At 37.4% G+C, this 21160-nt stretch overlaps 1 protein-coding gene across 1 annotated transcript in view; it reads right to left on the reverse strand.

The window, feature by feature from the left end:
- The window catches only part of CUNH1orf185 (chromosome unknown C1orf185 homolog), a 38245-nt gene extending 17629 nt beyond the window's left edge, over nt 1–20616 (reverse strand). Inside the window, exons 1-3 of the mRNA XM_040231944.1 lie at nt 20604–20616; nt 19616–19721; nt 14327–14462 (exon numbers count right to left, since the gene is read on the reverse strand). Of these exons, the coding sequence (XP_040087878.1) occupies nt 14327–14462; nt 19616–19721; nt 20604–20616 (255 nt within the window). The remainder of the gene's footprint in view (nt 1–14326; nt 14463–19615; nt 19722–20603) is intronic.
- Between the last annotated feature and the right edge of the window lie 544 nt (nt 20617–21160).

A 21160-nucleotide genomic window follows, 5' to 3' on the forward strand; every position in this document is an offset into this window, starting at 1 on the left:
ATTCTAGATTGGTTAAAGATCTATGTAGTCAAAACTATAAAACTCTTAGATGACAATACAGAAGAGTATCTTTATGACTCTGCAGTAGGGAAAAGAAATAAATAATAAAGGAAAGGGTTGAGAAATTAGTTTACATTAAAATTTAAAGAATTTTTTGTTCATCAAAACACACCGTAAAATAGTGAAAACAAAAACAGAATCAGACTCATAGAAACAAACTTATGGCTACCAAAGGGGAAAAGTTGAGGGGGTAGGGAGGAGGGATAAATTAAGAGTATAGGATTGGAGACTGGTGTGGAGATTATAAAGGTGGGAAGCCTGGCGGGGGCGGGGGGAGCATCCTAAGATGGCAGAGGAATAGGATGGGGAGACCACTGGTGGAGGACACCAGGCACCCAGAAAGGCAGCCCATTGTCTTCAAAAGATATTTTATCATTGGTGCAGTATGGATGGAGAAGTCTTGAGGCTACTGTAAGAATAAGACTGAAAGCCAGAGGCAGGAGGCTTAAATCCAAAACTTGAGAACACCAGAAAACTGACTCCAGGGAACATTAATCAACAAGAACTCATCCAAAAGCCTCCATACCTACACTGAAACCAAGCTCCACCCAAGAGCCAACAAGTTTCAGAGCAAGACATACCAAACTAATTCTTGAACAACGCAGGAACATAACCCTACTCATTAATATACAGATGGCCAAAAGTCACACCAAACTCAGTCACCTCAAAACTCACTACTGGACACTTCATTGCACTCCAGAGAGAAGAGATCCAGCACCACCCACCAGAACACTGACACAAACTTCCCTAACCAGAAAACCTTGACAAGCCACTCATCTAACCCCACCCACAGGGAGGAACCTCCACAGTAAAAAGAACCACAAACTTCCAGCATACAGAAAGGCCACCCCAACCACAGCAATCTAAACAAGATGAAAAGGCAGAGAAATATTCAGCAGGTAAAGCAACATGATAAATGCCCACCAAACCAAACCAAAGAGGAGATAGGGAGCTAACCTGAAAAAGAATTCAGAATAATGATAGTAAAAATGATCCAAAATCTTGAAAACAAAATGGAGTTACAGATAAATAGTCTGGAGATTACACAGAGTGAAGTAAGCCAGAAAGAAAAACACCAATACAGTATACTAACACATATATATGGAATTTAGAAAGATGGTAATGATAACCCTGTATGTGAGACAGCAAAAGAGACACAGATGTATAGAACAGTCTTTTGGACTCTGTGGGAGAGGGAGAGGGTGGGATGATTTGGGAGAATGGCATTGAGACATGTATAATATCATATATGAAATGAACTGCCTGTCCATGCTTGATGCATGATACTGGATGCTTGGGGCTGGTGCACTGGGACGATCCAGAGGAGGGAGGGGGGTTCAGGATGGGGAACACATGTATACCTGTGGTGGATTCATGTTGATGTATGGCAAAACCAATACAATATTGTAAAGTAATTAACCTCCAATTAAAATAAATAAATTTATATTTAAAAAATAGTCTGGAGACAAGGATTGAGAAGATGCAAGAAATGTTTAACAAGGACCTAGAAGAAATAAAAAAGAGATAATGAATAATGCAATAACTGAGATCAAAAACACTCTGGAGGGAACCAACAGTAATAACTGAGGCAGAAGATAGGATAAGTGAGGTGGAAGAAAGAATGGTGGAAATAAATGAAGCAAAGAGGAAAAAAGAAAGAAGAATTAAGAGAAATGAGGACAACCTCAGAGACCTCTGGGACAAGGCCCCAACATTCGAATCATATTAGTCCCAGAAGAAGAAGACAGAAAGGACATGAGAAAATGCTTGAGATAATAGTTGAAAACTTCCCTAAAATGGGGAAGGAAATAGTCACCCAAGTCCAAGAAACCCAGAAAGTCCCAAACAGGATAAACCGAAGGCAAAACACCCCAAGAAACATACTAATCAAATTAATGAAGCTCAAATACAAAGACCAAATATTAACAGTGGCAAGAGAAAAACAACAAATAACACACAAGGGGATTCCCATAAGGATAACAGCTGATCTTTCAATAGAAACTCTTCAGGTCAGAAGGGAATGGCAGGACATACTTAAAGTGATGAAAAAGAAAAGACTACAACCCAGATTTCTGTACCCAGCAAGGATCTCATTAAAATATGAAGGAGAAATCAAAAACTTTCAGTTCAGCTCAGTCACTCAGTCATGTCCAACTCTTTGCGACCCCATGAATCACAGTACGCCAGGCCTCCCTGTCCATCACCATCTCCTGGAGTTCACTCAGACTCACGTCCATCGAGTCCGTGATGCCATCCAGTCATCTCATCCTCGGTCGTCCCCTTCTCCTCCTGCCTCCAATCCCTCCCAGCATCCGAGTCTTTTCTAGTGAGTCAACTCTTTGCATGAGGTGGCCAAAGTCCTGGAGTTTCAGCTTTAGCATCATTCCTTCCAAAGAAATCCCAGGGCTGATCTCCTTCAGAATGGACTGGTTGGACCTCCTTGCAGTCCAAGGGACTCTCAAGAGTCTTCTCCAACACCACAGTTCAAAAGCATCAATTCTTCGGCGCTCAGCCTTCTTCACAGTCCAACTCTCACATCCATACATGACCACAGGAAAAACCATAGTCTTGACTAGATGGATCTTAGTCGGCAAAGTAATGTCTCTGCTTTTGAATATGCTATCTAGGTTGCTCATAACTTTTCTTCCAAGGAGTAAGTGTCTTTTAATTTCATGGCTGCAGTCACCATCTGCAGTGATTTTGGAGCCCCCCAAAATAGAGTCTGACATTCTTTCCACTGTTTCCCCATCTATTTCCCATGAAGTGATGGGACCAGATGCCATGATCTTCGTTTTCTGAATGTTGAGCTTTAAGCCAACTTTTTCACTCCCCACTTTCACTTTCATCAAGAGGCTTTTGAGCTATCCCACGTTGAAGGTCAGGATGGATGGCGGTGAGGAGAACCCTTCGTCCAAGGTAAGGAGCAGCAGCTGCGCTTTGCTGGAGCAGCCGTGAAGAGATACCCCATGCCCAAGGTAAGAGAAACCCAAGTAAGATGGTAGGTGTTTCAAGAGAGCATCAGAGGGCAGACACACTGAAGCCACACTCACAGAAAACTAGTCAATCTAATCACACTAGAACCACAGCCTTGTGTAACTCAATGAAACTAAGCCGTGCCTGCGGGGCAACCCAAGACGGGCAGGTCATGGTGGAGAGGTCTGACAGAATGTGGTCCACTGGAGAAGGAAATGGCAAACCACTTCAGTATTCTTGCCTTGAGAACCCCATGAACAGTATGAAAAGGCAAAATGATAGGATACTGAAAGAGGAACTTCCCAGGTCAGTAGGTGCCCAACACACTACTGGAGATCAGTGGAGAAATAACTCCAGAAAGAATGGAAAACCTCTAGACCATTCAGGTATGACCCAAATCAAATTCCTTATGATTATACAGTGGAAGTGAGAAATAGATTTAAGGGCCTAGATCTGATAGATAGAGTGCCTGATGAACTATGAAATGAGGTTCGTGACATTGTACAGGAGACAGGGAATAAGACCATCCCTATGGAAAAGAAATGCAAAAAAGCAAATTGGCTGTCTGGGGAGGCCTTACAAATAGCTGTGAAAAGAAGAGAGGTGAAAAGCAAAGGAGAAAAGGAAAGATATAAGCATCTGGATGGGGAGTTCCAAAGAATAGCAAGAAGAGATAAAAAAGCCTTCTTCAGCAATCAATGCAAAGAAATAGAGGAAAACAACAGAATGGGAAAGACTAAAGATCTCCTGGATAAAGGACAGAAATGGTAAGGACCTAACAGAAGCAGAAGATATTAAGAAGAGGTGGCAAGAATACATAGAAGAACAGTACAAAAAAGATCCTCATGACCTAGATAACCACGATGGTGTGATCACTCATCTAGGGCCAGACATCCTGGAATGTGAAGTCAAGTGGGCCTTAGAAACCATCACTACGAACAAAGCTAATGGAGATGATGGAATTCCTACTGAGCTGTTTCAAATCCTGAAAGATGATGCTATGAAAGTGCTGTGCTCAATATGTCAGCAAATTTGGAAAACTCAGCAGTGGCCACAGGACTGGAAAAGGTTAGTTTTCATTCCAATCCCAAAGAAAGGCAATGCCAAAGAATGCTCAAACTACTGCACTATTGCACTCATCTCACATGCTAGTAAAGTAATGCTCAAAATTCTCCAAGCCAGGCTTCAGCAATATGTGAACTGTGAACTTCCTGATGTTCAAGCTGGATTTAGAAAAGGCAGAGGAACCAGAGATCAAATTGCCAACATCCGCTGGATCATGGAAAAAGCAAGAGAGTTCCAGAAAAACATCTATTTCTGCTTTATTGAGTATGCCAAAGCCTTTGACTGTGTGGATCACAATCAACTGTGGAAAATTCTGAAAGAGATGGGAATACCAGACCACCTGACCTGCCTCTTGAGAAATCTGTATACAGGTCAGGAAGCAACAGTTAGAACTGGACATGGAACAACAGACTGGTTTCAAACAGGAAAAGGAGTACGTCAAGGCTGTATATTGTCACCCTGCTTATTTAACTTATACTCAGAGTACATCATGAGAAACGCTGGACTGGAGGAAACACAAGCTGGAGTCAAGATTGCTAGGAAAAATATCAATAACCTCAAAAGCGTTACAGACAAGCAAAAGCTGAGGGGACTTCAGCACTATCAAACCAGCTCTCCAGCAAATGCTAAATGATCTTCTCTAAATAGGAAATACAGAAAAGGTGTATAAACTCGAACCCAAGACAACAAAGCAAATGGCAACAAGATCATACTTATCAATAATTACCTTAAATGTAAATGGGTTGAATGCCCCAACCAAAAGACAATGATTGGCTGAATGGACACCAAAACGAGACCCTTATATATGCTGTCTACAAGAGACCCACCTCAAACCAAGGGACACATACAGATTGAAAGTAAAGGGCTGGAAAAAGATATTTCATGCAAATGGAGACCAAAAGAAAACAAGAGTAGCAATACTCATATCAGATAAAATAGACTTTGAAATAAAAGCCATAAAAAGAGACAAAGAAGGACACTACATAGTGATCAAAGGATCAATCCAAGAAGATTAACAATTATTAATATATATGCACCCAATATAGGAGCACTGCAATATGTAAGGCAAATGCTAACAAGTGTGAAAGGGGAAACTAACAGTAACACAATAATAGTGGGAGACTGTAATACCCAAACTCATACCTCTGGATAGATCAATTAAACAGAAAATTAGCAAGGAAACACAAACTTTAAATGACACAGTGGATCAGTTAGACCTAATTGATATCTATAGGACATTTCACATGAAAACAATGAACTTCACCTTTTTCTCGAGTGGACATGGAACCTTCTCCAGGATAGATAACATCCTGGGCCATAAATCTAGCCTTGGTAAATTAAAAAAAATTGAAATCATTCCAAGCATCTTTTCTGACCACAATGCAGTAAGATTAGATGTCAATTACAGGAGAAAAACTATTAAAAATTCCAACATATGGAGGCTGACCATCATGATGCTGAATAACCAAGAAATCACAAAAGAAATAAAAAAAGAAATCCAAATATGCATAGAAATGAATGAAAATGAAAACACAACAACCCAAAAGCTATGGGACACTATAAAAGCAGTGATAAGGGGAAGGTTCATAGTGATACAGGCTTACCTCAAGAAACAAGAAAAAAGTCAAATAAATAACCTAACTCTACACCTAAAGCAACTTGAAAGGAAGAAATGAAGCACCTCAGGGTTAGTAGAAGGAAAGAAATCTTAAAAATTAGGGCAGAAACAAATGCAAAAGAAACAAAAGAGACCATAGCAAAAACCAACAAAGCCAAAAGCTGGCTCTTTGAGAAGATAAATAAAATTGACACACCATTAGCCAGACTCATCAAGAAACAAAGGGAGAAAAATCAAATCAACAAAATTAGAAATGAAAATGGATAGATCACGACAACACAGAAATACAAAGGATCATAAGAGACTACTATCAGCAACTCTATGCCAATAAAATGGACAACTTGGAAGAAACGGACAAATTCTCAGAAAAGTACAACTTTCCAAAACTGAACCAGGAAGAAGTGGAAAACCTTAACAGACTTATCACAAGCACAGAAATTGAAACTGTAATCAGAAATCTTCCAGCAAACAAAAGCCCAGGGCCAGATGGCTTCACAGCTGAATTCTACCAAAAATTTAGAGAAGAGCTAACAGCTATCCTAATCAAACTCCTCCAGAAAATTGCAGAGGAAAGTAAACTTCCAAATTCATTCTATGAGGCCACCATCACCCTAATACCAAAACCTGACAAAGATGCCACAATAAAAGAAAACTACAGGCCAATATCACTGATGAACATAGATGCAAAAATCCTTAACGAAATTGTAGCAATCAGAATCCAACAACATATTTAAAAAATCATACATCATGACCAAGTGGGCTTTATCCAAGGGATGCAAGCATTCTTCAGTATCTGCAAATCAAGCAACGTTATACACCACATTAACAAATTGAAAAATAAAAACAATATGATTATATTGATAGACGCAGAGAAAGTCTTTGAGATAATTCAACATCCATTTATGATAAAAATCCTCCAGAAAGCAGGCATAGAAGGAACATACCTCAACATAATAAAAGCTATTTCTGACAAACCCACAGCAAATTATCCTCAATGGTGAAAAATTGAAAGCATTTCCCCTAAAGTCAGGAACAAGACAAGGGTGCCCACTCTCACCACTATTATTCAGCATAGTTTTGGACGTTTTGGCCACAGCAATCAGAGCAGAAAGAGAAATAAAAAGATTGGAAAAGAAGAAGTAAAACTCTCACTGTTTGCAGATGACATGATCCTATACATAGAAAACCCTAAAGACTCCACCAGAAAATTACTAGAGCTAATCAATGAATATGGTAAAGTTGCAGAATATAAAATCAACACACAGAAATCCTGTGAATTCCTATACACTAACAATGAGAAAACAGAAAGAGAAATTAAGGAAACAATTCCATTCACCATTACAACGAAAATAATAAAATACTTAGGAATATATCTACCTAAAGAAACAAAAGACCTAAATATTGGAGAAAGTGAAAGAAACAAAAGACCTATATATGGAAAACTATAAAACATTGGTTAAAGAAATCAAAGAAGACACAAATAGATGGAGAAATATACCGTGTTCATGGATTGGAAGAATCAATACAGTGAAAATGAGTATACTACCCAAAGCAATCTAAAGATTCAATGCAATCCCTATCAAGCTACCAACGGTATTTTTCACAGAACTAGAACAAATAATTTCACAATTTGTATGGAAATACAAAAAACATTGAATAGCCAAAGCTATCTTGAGAAAGAAGAATGGAACTGGAGGAATCAACCTGCCTGACTTCAGACTATACTACAAGGCCACAGTCATCAAGACAGTATGGTACTGGCACAAAGACAGATATATAAATCAGTGGAACAAATTAGAAAGCCCAGAGATAAATCCATGCACCTATGGACACCTTATCTTTGACAAATGAGGCAAGAATATACAATGGAGAAAAGACAATCTCTTTAACAAGTGGTGCTGGGAAAACTGGTTAACCATTTGTAAAAGAATGAACCTAGAACACTTTCTAACAACATACATAAAAATAAACTCAAAATGGATCAAATATCTAACTGTAAGACCAGAAACTATAAAACTCCTAGAGGAAAACATAGGCAAAACACTCTCTGACGTAAATCACAGCAAGATCCTCCCAGAGTAATGGAAATAAAAGCAAAAATAAACAAATGGGACCTAATTAAACTTTAAAACTTTTGCACAACGAAGGAAACTATAAGCAAGGTGAAAAGACAACCTTCAGAATGGGAGAAAATAATAGCAAATGAAGCAACCGACAAATAATTAATCTCAAAAATATACAAGTAGCTCATGCAGCTCAATTCCAGAAAAATAAACTGAATTGAAAAATGGGCCAAAGAACTAAACAGACATTTCTCCATAGAAGACATACAAATGGCTAACAAACACATGAAAAGATGCTCAACATCACTCATTATCAGAGAAATGCAAATCAAAACCACAATGAGGTACCATTTCATGCCAGTCAGAATGGCTGCTATCAAAAAGTCTACAAAAAAAAAAAAAAAGTCTACAAACAATAAATGCTGGAGAGGGTGCAGAGAAAAGGGAGCCCTCTTACACTGTTGGTGGGAATGCACACTAGGATAGCCACAATGGAGAACAATGAGGAGATTCCTTAAAAACTGGAAATAGAACTGCCATAGGACCCAGAAATCCCACTGCTGGGCATACACACCGAGGAAAGCAGAACTGAAAGAGACAAGTATACCACAGTGTTCATCACAGCACTGTTTACAATAGCCAGGACAAGGAAGTAATCTAGATGTCCATCAGCAGATGAATGGATAAGAAAGCTGTGGTACATATACACAATGGAATATTCAGTTCAGTTCAGTTGCTCAGTTGTGTCCAACTCTTTGCAAACCCATGAATTGCAGCACGCCAGGCCTCCCTGTCCATCATCAACTCCTGGAGTTCACTCAAACTCATGTCCATCGAGTCGGTGGCACCATCCAGCCATCTCATCCTCTGTTGTCCCCTTCTCCTCCTGCCCCCAATCCCTCCCAGCATCAGTCTTTTACAATGAGTCAACACTTCACATGAGGTGGCCAAAGTATTGGAGTTTCAGCCTCAGCATCAGTCCTTCCAATGAACACCCAGGACAGATCTCCTTTAGAATGGACTGGTTGGATCTCCTTGCAGTCCAAGGGACTCTCAAGAGTCTTCTCCAACACCACAGTTCAAAAGCATCAATTCTTTGGCGCTAGCTTTCTTCACAGTCCAACTCTCACATCCATACATGACCACTGGAAAAACCATAGCCTTGACTAGACAGACTTTGTTGGCAAAGTAATGTCTCTGCTTTTTAATATGTTATCTAGGTTGATCATAACATTCCTTCCAAGGAGTAAGCATCTTTTAATTTCATGGCTGCAGTGATTTTGGAGACCCCAAAATAAAAGTCTGACACTGTTTCCACTGTTTCCCCATCTATTTCCCATGAAGTGATGGGACCAGATGCCATGATCTTACTCAGCCATTAAAAAGAATACATTTGAATCAGTTCTAATGAGGTGGATGAAACTGGAGCCTTTTATACAGAGTGAAGCAAGTCAGAAAGAAAAACACCAATACAGTATATTAATGCATATATATGGAATTTAGAAAGATGGTAACAATGACCCTCTATGTGACACAGCAAAAGAGACACAGATGTAAAGAACAGTCTTTTGGACTCTGTGGGAGAAGGTGAGGGTGGGATGATTTGAGAGAATAGCATTGAAACATGTATATTATCATATGTGAAACAGATCACCAGTCCAGGTTCAATGCATGAGACAGGTTGCTCAGGGCTGGTGCACTGGGATGACCCTGAGAGACTGGTTGAGGAGGGAAGTGGGAGGGATGTTCAGGATAGGGAACACATATACACCCATGGCTGATTTATGTCAATGTATGGCAAAAACCACTACAATATTGTAAAGTAATTAGCCTTTAATTAAAATAAAATAATTAATTTAATAAAAAACAAAACTAAACAAAAAATTATTTTAAAAAGAGTATGGGATTAACAGATATACACCACTATATATAAAATAGATGGTCAACTAGGATTTAATGAATAGCACAGGGAACTGTTAATATCTTCTAATAACCTATAATGGCAAAGAATCTGAAAATTTAATGCATGTATAATAAATATATGTATATAAGCTGAATCACTTTGTTGTATACCTGAAACTAACACAATATTGTAAGTCAACTATACTTCAGTTTAAAAAACAGTGAAAACAAAAGCCAAAAATGGATGAAGGTATCAAAATTTACATAACTTTCAAAGGAATAGGTATCCATTTATATTATAATTTTATAATTTATATTAATTTATATAAATTTAAATTAACATAAACTTTTAAAATTTCATAATAAAAAGATAAGCTAATAGGAAAAGGGGTCAAAAATCTGAATAGGCATTTTCCGTAAGAGAAATTAGTAATGGCCAATGATCTTTAGAAAAGACAATTACCTCAGTTTTTAGCAGGAAAATGCAAATTAACACTATAGTGAGATATCAAGAGAATGAGAAGACAGGACACAGGTTAGGTAAAAGTGTTTGGAAGAGACATATCTGATAGAAGATTGTTATTAAAAATGTACAAAGAACCCCTAAAACAACAATAATAAACCCAACAATCCAATTAAAAAATGAGCTAAAGATCTGAACCGACACCTCACCAAAGAAGATATACAGATGACAAATAAACATATGAAAAGATTATTAGCACCATATATTAGGGAAATGAAAAACAAAAACAACAGAAACAATTATATGCCTATTCATTTCAGTTCAGTAGCTGTTGTGTCTGACTCTTTGCGACCCCATAGACTGCAGCACACCAGGCCTCTCTGTCCATCACCAACTCCTGGAGGTTACTCAAACTCATGTCCATTGAGTTGGTGATGCCATCCAACCGTCTCATCCTCTGTCATCCCCTTCTCCTGCCTTCAATCTTTCCCAGCATCAGGGTCTTTTCAAATGAGTCAACTCTTCACATCAGGTGGCCAAAGTATTGGAGTTTCAGCTTCAGCATCAGTCCTACCAATGAACACCCAGGACTGATCTCCTTTAGGATGGACTGGTTGGATCTCTTTGCAGTCCAAGGGACTCTCAAGAGTTTTCTCCAACACCACAGTTCAAAAGCATCCATTCTTCAGCATTCAGCTTTCTTTATACTCCAACTCTCACATCCATACATAACCACTTGAAAAACCATAGCCTTGACTAGATGGACTTTTGTTGGCAAAGTAATGTCTCTGCTTTTTAATATGCTGTCTAGGTTGGTCATAACTTTCCTTTCAAGAGTAAGCGTCTTTTAATTTCATGGCTGTAGTCACCAACTGCAGTTATTTTTGGAGCCCCCCAAAATAAAGTCTGTCCCTGTTTCCACTGTTTCCCCATCTATTTCCCATGAAGTGATGGGACCAGATGCCATGATCTTCGTTTTCTGAATGTTGAGCTTTAAGCCAACTTTTTACTCTCCTCTTTCACTTTCATCAAGAGGCTCTTTAGTTCTTCTTCACTTTCTGCCATAAGAGTGGTGTCATCTGTGTGTCTGAGGTTATTGCTATTTCTCCCAGCAATCTTGATTCCAGCTTCACTTCATCCAGCCCAGTGTTTCTCATGATGTATTCTGCATAGAAGTTAAATAAGCAGAGTGACAATATACAGCCTTGATGTACTCCTTCTCCTATTTGGAACCAGTCTGTTTTTCCATGTCCAGTTCTAATTATTGCTTCCTGACCGGCATACAGGTTTCTCAAGAGGCAGGTCAGGTGGTCTGGTATTCCCATCTCTTTCAGAATTTTTCACAGTTTATTGTGATCCACACAGTCAAAGGCTTTGGCATAGTCAGTAAAGCAGAAATAGATATTTTTCTGGAACTCTCTTGCTTTTTCGATGATCTAGCAGATGTTGGCAATTTGATCTCTGGTTTCTCTGCCTTTTCTAAGACCAGCTTGAATATCTGGAAGTTCACAGTTCATGTATTGTTGAAGCCTGGCTTGGAGAATGTTGAGCATTACTTTGCTAGTGAGTGAGATGAGTGCAATAGTGCAGTAGTTTGAGCATTCTTTTGCATTGCCTTTCTTTGGGATTGGAATGAAAACTGACCTTTTCCAGTCCTGTGGCCACTGCTGAGTTTTCCAAATTTGCTGGCATATTGAGGGCCGCACTTTCACAGCATCATCTTTTAGGATTTGAAATAGCTCAGCTATATGTATATGCCTATTACAATGGTGAAAATACAACACTAACACCAGTAAGTCATGGCGAGGATGTGGAGCAACAGAAACTCTCATTCATTGCTGGTGGCGATGCAAAATGGTACAGCCACTTTGTCAGGCAGTTCAGTAGTTTCTCACAAAATTAAACACCTCTTACCAGTTAATCCAGCGATCATGTTACTCAGTAGTTATCGAAATAAGTTGAAAATGTATGTCCATACAAAAATTTGCACACTGAGTGTTTACAGCAGCTTTACTCATACTTGCTAAAACTTGAAAGCAACCAAGATATCCTTCAGTAAGGGAGTGGATAAATAAATTGAGGTAGATCCATACATTCTATGCTGACAAAAGTCCATATAGTCAAAGCTATGGTTTTTCCTGTAGTCATATACGGATGCAAGAGCTGGGCCATAAAGAAGGCTGAGCACCAAAGAATTGATGTTTTCAAACTGTGGTGTTGGAGAAGACTCTTGAGAATCTCTTGGACTGCAAGGAGATCAAACTTGTCAATCTTAAAGGAAATCAATCTTAAATATTCATTGAAGGACTGATGCTGAAGCGAAGCTCCAATACTTCTGGCCATCTGATGTGAAGAGCCAACTCACTGGAAAAGACTCCGATGCCAGGAAAGATTGAAGGCAGGAGGAGAAGGGGATGACAGAGGATGAGATGGTTAGATGGCATCACTGACTCAATGGAAATGAGTTTGAGTGAGCTTAGGGACATGGTGAAGGACAGGGAAACCTGGTGTGCTACAGTCCATGGGGTTGCAAAGAGTCGGACAGCACTGAACAACTGAACAACAACAGATCCATACAATGGAATATTAGTCACTGCCAAAAAGAAATGTGATATCAAGTCTTGAAAAGACAGAGAGCACTTTAAATGCATATTAATAAGAAAAAGAAGCCTGAAAGGCTACATTCTATATGATTCCAACTATACAACATTCTAGAAAAGGCAAAAACATGGAAACAGCTAAATGACCACTGGTTGGATGATCCTTCCATTGAACAAGCATGGAACAAGACCTTTAGGGTAGTAAAACTATTGTATGTGATGCTATTAATATAATGTTGCCCACATATCTCTCTCCATCTGTCCCTATTTTTCTGTGTGTGTGTGTGTGTGTTTCTGTCTCTACATACATGTCAAAACCCATAGAATGTAGGATTCAAGAGTGAATCCTAACAGACAATGGACTCTGGGTGATGATGTCTCAATGTAGATTCATCAGTAGTAACAACTGTACCACTCTGGCACAGGATGTTGATAGTAGAGGAGGCTGTACTTGTGTAGGGGTAAGGAGTATATGAAAATGCTATACTTTCTCCTTAGTTTTGTTGTGAGCCTAAAACCTCTTGGAAAAATAAAGTCAACTAAGAGAAAGCTATAGTGAGATACTATTACACACCCATCAGATTGTTAAAAACTTAGAAGCCTAAAAATATCAGTACTTGTTGATATGGAGCAATCCTAGCAATTTTGTATGCCTTAGGGGAACATATGTTGACATAACTGCTTTGGAAAATAATTTGAATTTATCTAATAATATAAAACATGCACAAATCTCATGAGTCAGTGATTCCAATGTTAGGTACATTTTTTTTGGAAATTTCAAAAAAAAACAAACCCCAGCTGAAAACAATTAAATGTTTATAACAAAAAACTTGACATATTTATATAACAGAACACCACAAAATAAAAAAAAAAAACAATGAATAATCAGTATATGCACCAATCTGGATGAGGCTTAGAAGTACAACAGAAAAAGGAAGAATATATTAGACATAGAATCCAAAAACATTAATCAAACATTGTTTAGCTATACCATAGTTTTAAATTTCTACTGGTGTCTCCCTTGTTTTACTTTGTCCGTACAACACTATTTTGATACCATATAACAGAAAGTTAATTATGCATCTGTCTTTTCCACTTGTACTACACTAGCACTTTGAAGGTAGGGTTCATATCTTACCATAGGGAGGGCCAAGAGCTCAGAATGTAATGAAGCCTTAATAAATCCTTGTTAAACTGTATTTAATTTCAATTAGTTGGTTTGATTAGATTTTTTGGTTATCTGAGCATCCTCTTATCTCCAAATCTCTTTCTTTTCATAGACTTAGCAATTTTGCTTTGCTTTTCTTATGCCATTTATCTTCAAGCCTATAACAACTGCAATATGGGGAATACAGGTTCTCAGGCTAGAAATATAAGGAAACAACTACAGGAGACATTTTCACTTAGCCTTTCAATTTCCTATAATATAAACCCTAACTAATTTGGGTAATTTAAGTTTAGCTCCATGTTACTGTCCCTCAAATTTAAAAATAGTGGATAATTAAAATAAAGACAACAATGCTAATGACATGGTGTCACAAGAAATTATTTGACAAGATTGCTATAAAATATTACACACTACCTGTGATTGGAATCTTCCAGTATGAAAATTACGAGAAATAAAAACACACTGAGGATGAGATTTGATCTTCGCCTTTGATGGTCTTTGTCTGCATTTCTCATCAACTGCTTTAAATTTAGAGTCTTGAAATATTTCTCTGAAAAATATTTTATAGAGAATATTAGTAAACATGAATTATAAAACAAAATCATTGTTTCTAACAGTTCTACCTAAATGGTTTAAAATCAGAATATATTATTACATATTTACTTTCAAAAGTGCAAATCAACTCATGTATTCTCTTCTCATATGTTACTGATTTCACACTATTTTGTTCATAGAATATAAATTAAGTTACTTCATCACAGGGTTAATATTTCCAGTTTGAAGATCAACCATTAGTTTTTGATAATCTTCTCTCTCTGGCTGTGAGATAATCAACTTTAATGTCAGCTAGGCTTTTCATAGATCTGCCTTTAATGGCATAGGAAATTAAATGAATGAAACTCATTGGCCATTTTTATATTTAATAATATTGACAATAGATGGGGAAACAGTAGAAACAGTGTCAGACTTTATTTTTTTGGGCTCCAAATTCACTGCAGATGGTGATTGCAGCCATGAAATTAAAAGATGCTTACTCCTTCAAAGGAAAGTAATGACCAACCTAGATAGCATATTAAAAAGCAGAGACATTACTTTGTCAACAAAGGTCCATCTAGTCAAGGCTATGGGCTTATGGTTTTTCCAGTGATCATGTATGGATGTGACAGTTGGACTGTGAAGAAAGCTGAGCACCAAAGAACTGATGCTTTTGAACTGTGGTGTTGAAGACTCTTGAGAGTCCCTTGGACTGCAAGGAGATCCGGTCAATTCTAAAGGAGATCAGTCCTGAGTGTTCATTGTAAAGACTGATGCTGAGGCTGAAACTCCAATACTTTGGCCACCTCATGTGAAGAGTTGACTCATTGGAGAAGACTGTGATGCTGGGAGGGATTGGGGGCAGGAGGAGAAGGGGACGATAGAGGATGAGATGGCTGGATGGCATCACCGACTCGATGGACATGAGTTTGGGTGAACTCCAAGTGTTGGTGATGGACAGGGAGGCCTGGCGTGCTGCAATTCATGGGGTCGCAAAGAATCAGACACGACTAAGTGACTGAACTGAACTGAACTGGCAAAAATAAGTAGAAGGAAACTGAATGGAAACTAATGACTTACAGGGGAAGAATACCTGGGATCTTTATGCATGCAGCCACATTATTTCTAAAATAATGAAATAGCAAGTAAAACTCCAGCTGATTGAAGACAGTTAAGTATAAAGGATTGTAGTTTCTAATAGTAATTCTAGACTTAATTAAAATTTTTTTTCCATTTCTTTTTTCTGAGGTACTAGAAATTTTCGAAATCAATTCAAGAGATCATATTATGTTACTTAATACAGTATTAACAATTAAAATCCATTCACTTATTGAATTCAATTTACTTAACAAATATATACTGAGTACTTACTATGTGCCAGGCATTATGCTGGGTGTTATATACAGTGGCAGGGGAGAAAAAGCACAGCCACTACCCTCATGGAACTGTCACTGTGCTCATGGAGCTTAAACACTAGCAACGAAGACAGATAGTAATAAAACAAACACAAGAAAATGAAAAAATTACAACTATGGAAAGTATTATCAAGGAAAACTACTTGCTACTCTGTGTGTCTATAAGAAAGGGAATTAACCTGATTAGAAAGGTCAGGGAAGGCCTTTCTGAGGAAGAAATGATTGGATTAGGCATCTGAAGAAATGGGAGCAGGTATTAGATAGAATGAGTGGAGGAGGGGAGATGTAGGAGTAAGAACATTCTAGTCAGAGAGAATATCAAGTACAAAGACCTAGTGGCCACATTAGGACAGTGTAGCAGAAGTACAGAAAGCAAGAGGGAAAGTGGGAAATGAAATTTGAGAATATGCACGGGGAGACCATGTAGGGCCTTAAAAGTCATATTGTTTTATCTTTATCCTAAAATCAATGGGATGGCCTTCACAGTGGGAATGGGGTGGAAGTAGGGTGATTTGATCAGATCTGCATTTGGAAAATATCTGGATGAAGTGTGGAGAAGAGATTAAATGATGTCAGTAGCAAAGGTAAAGGTCATTTATAACTCCTACTGCAGGAGTCTATGTGGGGGATAAGGTGGTGGCAAAGGTAATGGAGAGAAATGGATAGATTTGAGCAATTTATGAGGTAAAAATAAATAGAACATGATGGTTCAAGTTTAGTAGGGGTGCGAAAGAGAGGAGGAGATATCAAACATGCTTTCCATGTTTCGAGGAAAAACAAAACAATCCTTCCTTGGACTTTTCTGGTGGGACAGTGGATAGGAATCCGCCTGCCAATTCAGGGGACATGGGTTCGATCCCTGGTCTGGGAAGATTCCGCATGCTGCAGGGCAACTAAGCCCGCGCACCGCAGCTTCTAAGTCCAGCTCTAGAGCCCATAAGCTGCAACTACTGAAGCATACGTGCCTAGAGCCTGTGCTCTGCAACAAGAGTGGCAACTAGAGAAAAGCTCAAGCACAGCAACAAAGACCCTGTGCAACCAAAAATAAATAAATAATTTCTTAAAATAGATATTAAAAAAAAATTCTTCCTGACCTCACATTTTCTTCCAGTTTCTGCCCCTTTTAGCAACTCCTCTACACATTACTGCCCAAAAAATGCTTCTTAAAAGAATGTATGTATTTATTTCAATTTTCTCACCTCCTGGTTTTACTCAAAAGTAAGTTTCTGAACCCATCACTCTACCAAAACTATTCAAGGCTAACAATAACTTCTATACTTCTAAATCCAAAAATTATTTCTTTATCCTCATTTTCTCAACTTCTTAAGTTCCTTTAACATAACTGGTCATCGCCTCCTTCTTAAAACATTTTTTAATTTTGACTTCCTTGACACCACACACCTTTCTGCTTTTCCTTCTCAGATGTTGTTGATTCTTCTTGCTCTTTTTCTAGCTTTCTAAATGTTGGTGAGCTGAAGAGAACAGTCATACAGTCTTCTCTTTCAAAAATTACTCCCTGGTTAGTCTCATCCAGTTGTATGACTTTATATACCTCCATACACTGATAACCTAAATCTTTACCCCTGACTTCTCTCCTGAAGTTCATACATGTATATCCAATTGTCTATTTAACATTTTAACTTGGATGTCTCATAGGCTTTCAAATTTACATTCAAAATACAATTCCTAGTTTATCACCATTCCCTCAATTTGTCCCCCTCATTACCTCCTCATCTCAGTAAATGGCATGATTAACTCATGGTAAAAATGTAGGTGTTAGCATTATCTCTGCCATTTCACTTATCTTTCCTTGCCTCATCCAATCCATCAACAAGACCTCCTAGCTTTACCTGTAAAATTATCCCAAATCCAACTCCTTTTTTTTCATATCCTCTTAGACACTTAGACACTCCATTAAAATATAGAATCAGAGAGATGTAAGAAAAATCTTTTAAAAATATGAATTAAAACGCTCATACCTTGCTGAATGGGAGTGTAATTCCACCTTGGAGAACTGGTTAGCAGTTTCTTATAAAGCTAATCACATGATCCTGCAACTCTACTCTTAGGTATTTACCCAAGAGAACTTAAAGATATGTGTACAAAAAGATTTAGAGGAGAATGTTCATAGCAGCCATATTCCTAAGAGCTAAAAATTAGAAATGACCTAAATGTCCATTAACTGAAAAATGGAAAAGCAAACTGAGATATACTTATACAGTGAAAAGAAGGAAAAGATAAACTCAACAACATAAATGAATCTAAAAAATATTATGCTAAGTGAAAAAAGCAAATGTAAAAAGTTTGTACAAAGTTCAAAATGGGTAAAATTTATCTACGGTGATAAATCAGAATAATGACTGCTTCTGGGTGGGAGGTGGGGAATAAATCCTGGAAAAGAGGATGAGAGATCCTTACAGAATGATGGAAAAGTTCTGAGACTTCAATGGGGTTGTGATTATATGGGAATATATTTGTTGAAATTCCTCATTATATATTTAAAATCTATATCTCAAATTTTAAGTGTTACTAAAATGTAAATCATCTATAGGTGGCACTGTAGTCTTTAAAGTGGGGATAATATTACTGAAACTTCATGGGGCTGCTATGAAGTCTAAATGAGATAAGAACATATAAAGCACTTAGAATAGTATATAGTAAACACCTGATTTTAGCTGTGATAATGCTGATAATGCCATTCTCTTGCTTAAAACCTTCTGATGGCAGAAATAATAAAACCTAAATTTCATGTTCTTACCTACAAACTCCTATGTGATTTGACCCCTATCTACCTCTTTAATGTCATCATTATTTCCCTCTCACTTGATCTATTCACACTTTCTGTTTACTGAACAACACCAAGATCATTCCCACTTGAAATCCCAGTACTTACTATCCCATTAGCATAGGGAAAAGCACTTGCACAGGGTTACCACATGTCTGGCTCCTTTTTTAAGCCAAATCTCAGATTCGATATTACTCACTGGAAGAGACATTCTCCCCACCACTTTGTTAATTTGTTTCTTCTCAGTGGCACTGCAAGTCTATGAAATAAGAACCTTACCTGACTTGTTCACAACTGTATCTTTAGTACCCTGAAGAATGGCGGGCACCCAATAAATATTTGTTGAAAGAATGGATTAGTGAATAATTTCTGGTTTTCTGACTTATGCAAGTGAGTAGACAGTATATATTCATTTGCTGAAATAGGAAATACTGGAAGAGTGTGTGGGAAGATTACATTTTTTAACATGAGCCAAAGCAAACACCAAACCAATTAAATAATGAAAAACACCAAATTTTAGGGGTGAAAGGAACTGAGGTATCAAGTTTCTTATTTCCATCTCTGGCAAAAGACTACACTTAGACCATACCAGAGCATTCTGTCAGCTCTTTTCTTATATTATCTCCTAAAGGAAGAGAGTCTTTTTCTTTCAGTAACTTTTTAAATCTCCAAATTAGTAACCAAAAATTTAAAAAAATTTCTAGCCTTTTATTATAATTCAAACCCATGTCTTCTACAGAATAAAACACATCTCATTATTCCTTAAAAATTTCATGCATGAAGATTGCTACTATACTACTCGGACTATTATACTACTAGGACTTCTCTGCTCAGGCTACTTTAAACAAGTAGTTTTCTTCCCAGTCAAATTATAAAATATCATTATAGTTATTTAAGTTTAATATCATTTGAGAAAATCTTTCATCAATTTTTTAAAAGAAAAATGTCAGATGCTTTAATAAATCTTACCTTCTTTTGCAAATCAGGAACCACAAGGCTGATGCCAAAGCAAAGAAACCAATTCCCAAAGTAACAGCACCAGCAGCCAGAAAATAGGTTAAGTGGTTAAAAAAACCTATACAAATAAATTATAAAAGATTATTTCATGCATGTATCTTCATTCTCTATGTAAAATTAAATGCCATAATATTTCAAATGGTGTTACATAGTGTAGTGTTTAAGATATTAACTAGAAGGTTGGGGGACCTGAATTCTGGTCCTGTGTAATTCTAATAAATTTCAAGATCCTGAGTTTGAGAATTACATGGGGGCTAATGAAGATTAGTCCCTAGGGCACATTTCTTTGACCCTGTTAAAATTTGAGACCTAGGTTGTTGTTGCTGTTTTATATAGCTGTTACCCCCTTTTTTCTTATCTAGTTTTTTCCCTTTCCAATCCAGCTGTAAAATTTTATGCTATTTTTCCAGCACCACTTTTTGTAGTTCTACAGCATATGACAATTTCCATTTTAAGATTTTTATTATCAATCACTACCAGGAGAGAGATAAGGATAGTAAAGGCCAAATACGAGGAATTTTTCAAGATCTTAGAAATCTTTAAACATTTTATCTCTATCCCAGTAAAGGGTCATAGCCAAAAGGCAAATAAAAGCAATGTAAATAATAACATATCACCGGTTTATAAGTGGAAAAGCCTATGGGAATTAGATGGTATAACTCTTTTATTTTACATATGATAAAACTGAAGCCCAGGTGAGAGAAGCAAGTGAAGTTAGGTCAAGCAGCAAATTAAAGGCAGTCCTCTGTTCTTATCTATTATCATATCCCTGCTACCAAACATCTTAATACTGGTCTGTACTAAAAAGAATTAAGACTAAAGAAAGCATGATATATTTACAGTTAGGTTGGTAAAGCATTCATTAAGATTCTGAAATCTTCTACATAAGCATAAAGCAAGGAAGGCTGTATAGAATTTGAAGGACCTTAAGACAACTTACTGAAGGAGTGCATGGCAACTCACTCCTGTATTATTGCCTGGAGAATCCTATGGACAGAGGAGCCTTGCAGGCTACAGTCCATAGGGCTGTAAAGAGTTGGACACGACTGAAGTGACTGAGCATGCACGCATGCAAGACAACTTAGGAGTATATTTGGGGTGGAGGGAAGGAGTTTAAAAGTAAAACTAATAGAAGATCTTTATGTGTGAACGTATATTATAAGTTCCACTATGGGAACAACATGATAAAGACTTTTGTTTTCTAAGTAATTTTCAACTTCCTAGATAGTGCCTCTCAAATCTTAGTTTTCTTTGGATTCAGAAATATCTACATTTGGCGATTCATTAATGGTGTAAAAAAGTTATATAAGACTATTTATAAAAGTGATATAATGTTGGAAAAAAAACACAACCCCCCCCAATACCCATATAGGGAGTCAATTAAATTATGATGGTGTTACATATGAAAAAAGTATAGATATTTTGGATCAGATACTTTGTCTGAGGGACTGTCCTGTGCATTATGCCAAAGATATCAAATGTATTCTGAGGGGCAGA

The sequence above is a fragment of the Oryx dammah genome, unplaced genomic scaffold (genome assembly GCF_014754425.2).
Source record: "Oryx dammah isolate SB20612 unplaced genomic scaffold, SCBI_Odam_1.1 HiC_scaffold_28, whole genome shotgun sequence".
NCBI classification, from domain to species: domain Eukaryota; kingdom Metazoa; phylum Chordata; class Mammalia; order Artiodactyla; family Bovidae; genus Oryx; species Oryx dammah.